At 38.6% G+C, this 10,428-nt stretch overlaps 1 protein-coding gene across 1 annotated transcript; it reads right to left on the bottom strand.

Annotated features, from left to right (window-relative positions):
- Nucleotides 1-1,235: 1,235 nt before the first annotated feature.
- On the bottom strand, nucleotides 1,236-10,353 carry UBE2V2 (ubiquitin conjugating enzyme E2 V2). Its single transcript, XM_075213497.1, has 4 exons — nucleotides 10,246-10,353; nucleotides 7,275-7,420; nucleotides 6,610-6,735; nucleotides 1,236-3,015 (listed from the first exon to the last, which is right to left on the bottom strand). The coding sequence occupies exons 1-4, from the start codon at nucleotides 10,259-10,261 to the stop codon at nucleotides 2,869-2,871; spliced, it is 435 nt and encodes a 144-aa protein (XP_075069598.1). The 5' UTR covers nucleotides 10,262-10,353; the 3' UTR covers nucleotides 1,236-2,868.
- Nucleotides 10,354-10,428: the final 75 nt, after the last annotated feature.

The following is a 10,428-nucleotide window of genomic DNA, read 5'->3' as shown; positions in this document are numbered from 1 at the left end:
AGCTGCAGTTATTTTCACTGTTGCTTTTTTCCCCTCCGTCACAATTACATGTCATTTTTCCACTATGACGTAAGCAAGGTGATTAGTATTAGAACAAAATGTGATCTATAGTCAAGGTAGCCCGATACTCAATACATATATGAATGGAACAATAGATTATATGATGTCAGGCTTAGCTACTCTTGCAGAATCAGTGGACCTTGGATACTTTACAGATCAGAAAAAAAAATGTGGAGCTACATTAGAAGCAATTGATTCTTCTTTTAGGACGTGCCTTTGTGCGCATCTGCACCCATTTTTGTGGACAGCTCAAAGGATGAACATGGCAAGATGACAGCAACGATTGCACGTATTAAGTTGTGTGGATAAACCTGCCATTTCTCTGTGACATCCTCCAGAATAGTGGTGCTTACCCAACGCTCTCCTCTTTGATTTGCACGGACAGGTCAACTTGTCAAACAGTTATATCGTCATGGTCAGGAGACACTAAGAGGTTTTTCTGTGGACAGCTATAGACAGCTGTCTGATATGTCTGTAAAGATGCTTTTAGCATAATTAGCGGTGAGAGTTGTCTAGTCACATGTCCACTCACATGCTAAGCCAGAGGGGAAACGTAACACTCCATCATACTTAAGTTTGCAACAATGCTACAGTGATTGGTTTGTGCATTTTAGTATATTTTATAGAGATGACAATTTGGGAAGGGGGTTGCTAAATACTGCTAAGGACTTATTGTACAAACAATATTGTAGAGCATGTTTTATTGATAGAGGTATGCTTCCCCAAGCTTAAAGCCAAGATGGACGAGTTACGACAAAGCAGAATTATTCTAAGTGATCCTCGTCCTGACATTTAAGGGTTTACTCAGACAAATTTTCCCACTGAGCATACTTAAAAGAAAAATATGCAAGAAAACTGCAGATGCATTCTCACATCTGAATGCTAACTATGAACCAGTCCAAAACGTGTTTGATACGAGTCCTATTGATACAGACAAGTCCTGGCAGAACACTGCTAAAACGATCTAATAATTCAAGGAGCAGTGAAAAACTTTGTGCTCTTTGACAATTCCTTTGCTAGGCTTATAAGCCACACAGAAGTCCTCTCCATGTAACTAAACTAAGATTCAGTCTTCAGTGGACATGTCCAATATGTAAAACCTCTAAATAAGTAGCCAAAAACGCTATGTGGTAAATAAAAGATTGATATTTGCACAAAACCACAACAACAATCTCTTCAAACACTTTCAACGTTTTATTTACATTGTAAGACTAGCTGCGACCTCAGATCACATTATCCATTTCCTCTTCATATACGTCTTCTATAATTAGAATGCAGTTTATTGGAATAAAGGCTGTAAACAAATGTTTGCTGCTTGTTACACTCAACAAACAGGAGCTGTGATACATTCACCCCCGTGGCATAAATACAATGAGCATGATCAGACTTTATATCACTGACACAGCCAAGTCTCCTAGTCTGCTTCTATGTCTCTTGCGAAACAATAGATTTCAGCATCTGTACCCACTGCATTTGCTACTTTAAACAGCATTTCCTTGGTCAAGTGGGTGAATAGCATTCTGTTTTTGACTTCCAGATCTTTGACTATCTAGGCGACACATACATTAATCTCCAAGTAACTATAGCTTATCCTCATGCACTTATCTTGTGAAATCTGCATGACAGCTTGAGGCAAATCAAGACTTTCTAACACTGCCCTAAGAAGAGGAATACCAACACGTGCAGCCCTCTCTATACTGTGCCAAAACATGTGTGTGCGACAAATTATCCCCTTACAAGTAAAAAGGTTGAGAAGCAGTTCATGCTATGTTCTGTGATACGTCCCTGCAAAGGAATACAACTCAGTGGGGATGATTTATTGACAAACAGCAGTAACCCATAGCAACAAACCAGCAATTAGCTTTGATTGGGCTAATGGAATTTAGACAAAAACAGCAAAAGCCTGTCTGTCCGATATGGGTTACTGCACTTCGGAAGTTAATAACCCCAATTCATTAGCAAACAATGCCAAACAGTGTGCTGGGCTTTCTGCCAGTATGATACACCCAAACATTATCAAACTGATAAAATTAAAATAGGAGTCTAGACCTGGCACCGTACATAACACTTATGGGGAAGTAGCTGGGTTTGGTAAAACCAGCAATTTTAGGTATGTGCATGTTCCCCAAATGTAATAAAATCAAGAGTACCAGTTTAAAAAATATATACGTTGTTTAAATAGATGTGCTACCCAGGTTGTAAAAAATGTTAAAGGCCATTTAGTAAAAGGCAGTAAAGAAAAAAAAAATCAGAGTGCTTCATGGCTGAAAGCTCAGCTTTCTGAGATACACATCATCTAGTATAGCTTGGGACCCTCTCTCCATCATCCTGGGTATCAGAAGCTAGCAATTAGGACTTTATATCTTTATTACATTCAAATATCATTTAGGAGTCATTACTATAGACCTATGTTTACCTCGACACTGTAATATACATGTAAAACAAAAATCCATTAATCCTACAACATGAACTGCTGCTCTTTAAGAAAAAAAAAATGCCCAGAATGTGTAAATCCCAATGATCAAGCAACACTACAACAGGAAAAAAAGAAACTTATTTGCAGCCCCTACACCCCTGACTATTTGTTTCGGAGCAGGTGTATGTGGATTGGACTACAACTTACATGTTGTATAATATGTCCATGACCAACGGGAGTCAAATTGGGAGACATCTAGGCCAGCAATGGGGAGTCATGTGCAAATTGTGCCCAGAGCTGGAGAGGCAGAGGCATGCAACATTAGACATTGCAGGCCATTAAGAAATTTGTGGTGGGGGCTAGGAGGAAGTATGGAAACATTCCCACATCAATTAATTATTGTAGGTTTGTCCTTCTGGAGGCTGTGGAAGCTTCATATTTTCTTTGGACATCATCATGCGTCTAAGTTCTTGGAGAACAAATTTAATGCTATATGAATTTTGCCATTTAACTAAACAAGGTATGCATCGTGAATCCACCTAAAAAACAAAACAACATTTTTGTTATTATAATTATTATTACAGAGCAGAAAAAATAGCAACACAATAGCAATGTTGAAACACTAGTGTTATTCCTTCAAGCATCAGTTGCTGCATACTGAGGACTGTACACACATACACAGTTGCTACAATTTATGGCTCTTTGGTAACACACATTTACTGTATTCTCATACACTAAAAGTACTTAACAAATGCAATATATGCAGCTCAATCTTCTTTACAAATTTTTTACAAATATATTTCTATTCATTTACATAGTAAAAGATTTCCCGGGACAAGAGAGAGAGAGAGGAAAAATAACAAATTAAATGTGTGAAGTTTTTGTTTCTCAAATAGAGGTGTAATCTATTGTGACAGGTACACACAATATGTTATTGCATAATATTGTTGCTCCCACCATTACTTAGCCAGTGGCTGTCTTCATACATTCTCTTCCCTACATCATGACACCGACGGTCACATGCAGTCCTGTCTTCACATACACAATCACAGGAGTGGACAGGTTACTGCATCCTACAAGATCATAATACTAATTTTCCAAAATACTCTGCGCTGCTGTGACCATTGCGCTGATCTGATTGGTTAAAGGATGTCCTCCACCCACCCAGTTCACAAACAGAAGACACAATGAGCAATAAGTGAATAATGGTAACAACAACCCTAGTCAAACACACCTTTTAGAAAACAAAGCTTCATACAATATTATAAATACACCAAATGTGAATCAATTTGTGACAGTAAAATGAGAGGCCAAAGTCCTCTTACTTTCCACTGTAGCAATTCATATGAGAGGCAATCTACAAACAGCAAAGTAGAAATTCATAAGTCAGAAAGTTTTTTGTTTATTGCTTTCTTTTAGTTAATAGGCATCTTGGGCAGACATAGGAAGATGAGCAGTGCAGAGTCTGAGAGCTCGGCCTCCAGTCTTCTAGGTAAAAAAAATGCCAGACTGGTGGGCACAGACTAGTTGTTGATGTCACCAAGTCTGAAGTAGAACAACTGACATCAACTGCTTTGATATTTGTGCTTTTTGACCCATATTAGCAGCTTTATGCCCACTGGTTAAGTGATGTGGGATCTGACTCGTATTTAGAAGGGTGGGGAGAATATATTCTATATAACTTCGACAGTATAAGTATCCACAAGAAGGAACACATTCACAGTCCGCGACCAGGCAGCAGCAGACGGTATATGTAATACAATCTGGACACTAAAAGTAGTTACAGAATTCGGTCACATGGGTGTAACATAATACAGCTGGAATGTAACGTTCATATATAGATAATAACAGGCTGTCTTCGTAGTATTTGAATCAGTATGGAAAGTAATTATGCAAGTGGATCAGTAAACAAAAAATGCACTGTAGCAAATCATAGCTTGTGAGAGCCATGTTGTGTAACGGTTACGAGAGGCTTACAAAATGGATCTAAATACAATGAAAAAAGATCAATACATCAACAAACCGCTCACAATATGACAACAAATGATTCCAGTCTTGCACATCTGCTGCAGATTCTTGCACCAATGTTGCAAAATGTTTTTCCCACACACTGCCATGCAGCTGTAACAATGATTATCATGGGCATTTCTTGTATGTGCAGTTTTTTACTTTATTCATTGGATTAAAATATATCTTAATATATTGGAAGTATCATTTGTATTTATATTTATCCTGTAAAAGCCGATTTCTTGGTTACATAATGTTTCACAAAACAGCATATAGGTAAACTTCAAGATCTGATAAGATCTGTATCTTCACACACCATTACAGATACACCGAAAAGAACCAAGACGACAACATTCATTATCAGACGTTTCCATTTACACTATAAATTATCCAATTAATGTATTGAATTTATTCAATGTATTAAAACTAAAAATGACAGCTTATTGTTTCCAGATCAAACTCATTCAGAATATTTTTCTTCTTTAAAAATATATTGCAGAGCATTACAAGTCAGCCAATACACAGCAGAGAAATTATAAAAGTGATTTTGACAAATTATAGTTCCACTTCACTCATTAAAATGCAACCAACATGTGGTGACCCTGGACCATTTTAATGCCTGCGCCCCATCAAACCCCAAAGAAGCACTTAACCAACCACTCAAATGATGCCCACAATTGTCCAAGTAAATAAAAGAACCAGCAATGTTTTAACCAGGCAAGCCAAGCTTTCCATTTAATTCAAGAGGATCCATTAAAATTAGGCATAGAGAAATGATGACCCACCAAGTCAGCCAACAAATGTCCCACTTTGCATCAGAAATGTTTGATCTTTCTGCAAGGTCAGAAATAATATAATGTAAATAAAGCAGAACATTTGTAACAGGAGAATTGTACTTTGCAAAACTTGTGATCCTACTCAGCAGATCGTTGGCATTTGATTAGCTGATTCATATTTCACCTCACCATCATTTAAAATGATAGAAGAGCGGTAAAACAAACCATACCATCTTTGAGAATGAGCAGGACGTGGAGAAGGAAAAGGTCCATAATTAAGGGTTGCTGTACAGCAATGCATGCCATACAACTATGGGTGCTTCTTTTTGCCAGGTCGGAGGTTGCTCAGAGGGTTAATCCTTTTATTTAAGTGAGTGCCAAACCACCAAATATTCTGCTGCTCAGTCAGTGGTATCTCTCAGAGAGGTTCATTAAACACTACCTAAATGTAAGTCAATTCTGGAAGTGTTCCCTGTCTTTGGGTGTAATCAGTTTTTTGTCTGTGGTCAAGGTATATGGGCAATAGATTGTAAGTTTGTGTATCAGTCTGGAGGTGTGAAGAGTTAACCCTCTACTTGCTGGTGTGGGTCTTGCCAGTCTGTGGATAGCTAGAAGCCTGTGTGCCAGTGTGGGACAGTATATTGGGGCTCATTACCCGTATTCAATATGTGGTGGGAGAACCTGAAGAGTGTGAGGTGTGAGGGCGATTCAGTAGGTCTATAACCTGTGTGATAGGCAAAGAGACTACGGGCTGGAATCGTGTGACCTCATATAGCAAACACCCCAAACTCACGGCAGCTGGGAGCGTGTTTGTGACAGTCGGGGCTGGCCTTATTTAATTCTCTTAAGGGCTTTGGTTTGCTATTAATATGATTTTCCATTTTCTTGAATGGAGTTAAAGACAAATCAAAAACAGTTCATAAATGCCTTTCAGCATTTTCTGTTAGAGAATACCAGACACAGGAGTTGAAAATGAGGACTGCTCCATTTTACATACTCCTGGACACCGCATGAGGTACATCAAAATGCTGCTGTTCTCTAATTATAATGCTCCAAGCTATTGTTTTTTGTTTTTTTTTTACCCCTAGCATCATCTATTTTTTTCGGCTTTTTTTATATAGATCATCCTTTGGAGCAAGCGGAAACATCAGGATTAAGGCATGCACTATGATGTGAATCGAAGCGGTGTACTGGCGTTGAGATCACATCATCTCTGCGCACTGATACAACACTGGGCCCTTAATATTTTCAAGATTAAAAAAAATATATTTGACTTGATTTAATGCAGTGTCCTATAGACTAGTACAGTCATGTGAAAAGAATATGCCACAATAATACAATCCAACTTACCATGCCATTGGAGCTATTTATCCCATTCATGTTTATTTTTGTTTCAAATCTAACTGTAGGAGGGGCTTCTGGGTACTTGGGTCCACATTCTATTTTCAAGCTGTATATTCTATTTTCATAATTTGTCTGAAAAATTAAAAAGCTCTTAATAAAACAAATTTATGGCATTGCAGTAATAGCCCAGACTTAAATAATACCAAACATTTGGATAAAAGGAAAAGCCATAAATCAATATACGATTTTAGTGAATTTATTGATGCTCCAATCTGTGTTTCTCTGTTTCACAGACAGTCTAAATCTTTTTCTTGAAGATCACCTACTGTTATTCATTACTTTACAGAAAAATTGTGTGCATCACACACACAATGGAATTTGATAATTTTACAACGAAGGCAGCAGGAGAAATTACGGTATGGCATACCATTATATACACCCCCACTTCGACCAGTGTGTGTGTGTGTGTGTGTGTGTGTGTGTGTGTGTGTGTGTGTGTGTGTGTGTGTGTGTTATAGATATATACACACTGTCATACATATACACACAAGGCAATTCAGCCTTTGGTTATAATCATAAATACATAAGTATATAAACTGATTTCTAAAATATATAATAGAAAAATTGAAATAATATAAACAAACCGCTAAGAAAAGCAGTTGGCGACTTACTCGTGGAGGCCCAATTATCATTCCTGTCCATCTAGCAAGTGTCATATCTTCATCGTTTTCAAGGCCCCAACTAACTGTACCATCTCCAACTCCTTTTTGCCCTTCTTCAAGTTCTTCCAGTAATTGAAAGTTACGAGGAACTGTAACTAATAATGAAAGGAAGATAGAAGTCAGACACCGCTTACAGCTTGTGTTAAAAGAAAAAAAAAAGAAAAAAAAAAATTATTTGCTTATTTCATACAACCTTGCACTGAAGGTATTAGAAAGTAATATATATTTTAATTAATATTTTAAAAAATTCAGCATAAGGGCACTTGAAGCTACATACAAACACGACAAAGCAATATTTGTTGCAAAAATGTGCTTAAGTCTACTCAACAGTGCACTGCAAATCCTGGTGAGATATAAAGCATAAAAGTGCGAGATGGACCTAAACATAGTTAAGGCTGCCACTTTGTACATTATAATTTACTAAAATGTAGCTTTAGAGAATAGTAAAATTAGAATCCTGATAATCTAAATAGCAATCATTGGCCTATTAAATACCCAGTTAAAGGGAAAGTTTGTAAGAGCTAGGAACAGCCAATTAGGAGATTTAATGTGATGACCACTGCATCACATATATTCACACAACTTAAAAAAATAATGCAGCATTCATGATATGTTTTTGAGCAACATGATTTGCTGCTATGGCCACAGGGATCAGCAACGATGGTATACACTGGTTAGCATTGCTGCAACCTGTGCTGAGTTTATATAAACTTCCTGTGTGTAGGCTAATTTCAGGTGCTCCAGTTTGCTCTCATGGTCCAAGATATTGTAGGGGGTTATGGAAATATATATATAATTTTTTTTTACTAAATTACCCCTGATATGTTTTGGCGTTTTATTGTGGAAGGTGATTTAAATTTTAAGTACCATTAGGGTCAGGGACCAATAATGCCAGAGTAAAACGGTCTTATTCTAAAGAGCAAAATGTATAGCTAAATAAAGGATCATAATTATAATCATCTTGATCGTGTTCTCCTGCAATTATTAATATTTTAGTCTGATTGTGATTGGGCATGCATTAAAAGAAAAGCTTGCTGAAGAATAGATTGATAAACACAAATGAAAACAGTAAACAGACTTGTTTGCAACTACAGTGAGGTTAATCCAATAAAGTTGACAAATAAAATGGTGAACAGAATTCAGCTAACAGCCAAGTAAAGCAGCTAACTCATAACTCAAAAAAACAGGTCATATGAATTTAGATCCTCAAGACACCTAAGTACAGTTGTGCATTTTTTTATTTAAACATTTATATTACTTTGTCTTTTGTGTTGGACTTCAGATGGCAAAGAAGATGCAAAACACAAATTTGTAAGCAACATCTTTTAGTAAGGATTATTGGACTGGACCACACATTAACCAAGAAAGCAGTAATGCAAAGACTGCAGTATTTTCAGTGTACTTTTCTTATGTCTCATTTCAAACTAAGTGCAACATGAGAAAATTCACCCAAAGCAAGTCTGGACGACACTTAAAGCTATATTTTTACACTGTTTTCCTGTACTGTCAAACTACTTCTGACACTGCTGGCAGTTGCTGTTTTCCTGAGTCATTGGGGAATTACCCATTGTCGATGTACATTTTTTTAATGCAAGTGAATATGATGACAGCATATTTGTAAGGCTTCCTCTTGAAACAGCTTACTTTACACAAAATTTGCTAAAATATAAAAATAAGGTTCATTTACTAACACTGCACAATGTGCACTAAACCACTACATCCACACATTGTCTAATTTTCACTAGACAGATAAAAGCCAATTTGTGATTGGTTGCTGTTTGTTGCAAATTGTGCCCAGAAAAAACAGTATTAACAAATAAGCTCAGCACTATCAAGAGCTACCAACAGGTCATGTTTTCAGGATTTGTCTGTAGAAACAGGTGGGTTAATACCTGACCCAGCCAAATAAATTGTTCACGATTAAAGAAATCCTGATAACATGAACTGTTCAGAGCCGTAATTCCAGCGCCCGGGGCGAGAAAGACAAATGCCACCCCCTAGCCCTCAATTTTACCCTAAAATATTCCTAAATTGCGCCCCCCTTCAGCGTTGCGCCCTGGGCGGTCGCCCCTGTCACACAGCCCTAGTTACGGCCCTGCTGTTGGTAGCTCCTGAGGCTGGAGTTTGGGCACCTCTGGCTTACTCCTTGCAGGGTAATGAAACAAAATATTGGGAAGAGTTACTCATGTATAAAAATGTTATAAAACATAAATGACTCTAGTTTCATCCCATAAATGGTAACACTACGCACACAATTCATTCATGTACTAAATAATAATATATCTTCAAACAAAGGACAGATTTCATATTTAGGTCTGCAGACATTTAACAAACCAATGTGTGCTATAAAGTCCCGTCATAAATGTGGAAGGATATTTAACAGAACAAATACAACTCGTACATGTGAGCTGTTACATCATAGCATAAATACTATCTTTATTCATAAAACAACTAGAAGGATCCAGGATTGACATGCCCAGGAAGAGGTATTCAGCGGTACACTATATGACTGATACACTATATGAATGGCAGGCACACAGATGAGAGACACAGAGGGGAGCACACAGAGGGGAGCACACAGAGGGGAGCACAGCAGGACATGTAGACGTGTGAAGCGGCCAGAGCCAGGCTAGCAGCTCGGGACACAGTGACATAAGGGGGAGCAGCCAGGATATATACCAGAGCCCGGCAGTAAGGAGCTCAGGCCCGGGCACGCAGTACTCGGGTGGTACAGGAGGGGTCTGCCAGGGGCGGACATGACGGAGCACTGGTGACGAATCCTGGAACCTCCGGGGTGGAGATACCACAGCCATGACCATGAGACACGCCGTACACTACATGATGGAGGGGATCCCTATGTATCATGTGTATCCCCACGGCCGCTGTCTCAGCCATTCTCCCCACCCGCCCTCACACCAACCTGCGCAGACCGCCATCTTCTCCGCCGCCCAGGACCGGAGCCCACGCAGGCCTGATGTCAGCACGTTCAACGCCTCCGGCCGGTCGGCGTCACTTCCGTCACCAGGAGACGGTGCCGAGCGCTGCGGCTATCAGCCTCTCAGTCCTAGTACATGGGATGGGCGCTCTTACAGCGTGATAATGA

This window comes from Mixophyes fleayi, chromosome 5 (genome assembly GCF_038048845.1).
Source record: "Mixophyes fleayi isolate aMixFle1 chromosome 5, aMixFle1.hap1, whole genome shotgun sequence".
NCBI lineage: Eukaryota > Metazoa > Chordata > Amphibia > Anura > Limnodynastidae > Mixophyes > Mixophyes fleayi.
Note: the sequence above shows the minus strand (reverse complement) of the source record. Positions and strands in the feature narration are given on the sequence as shown.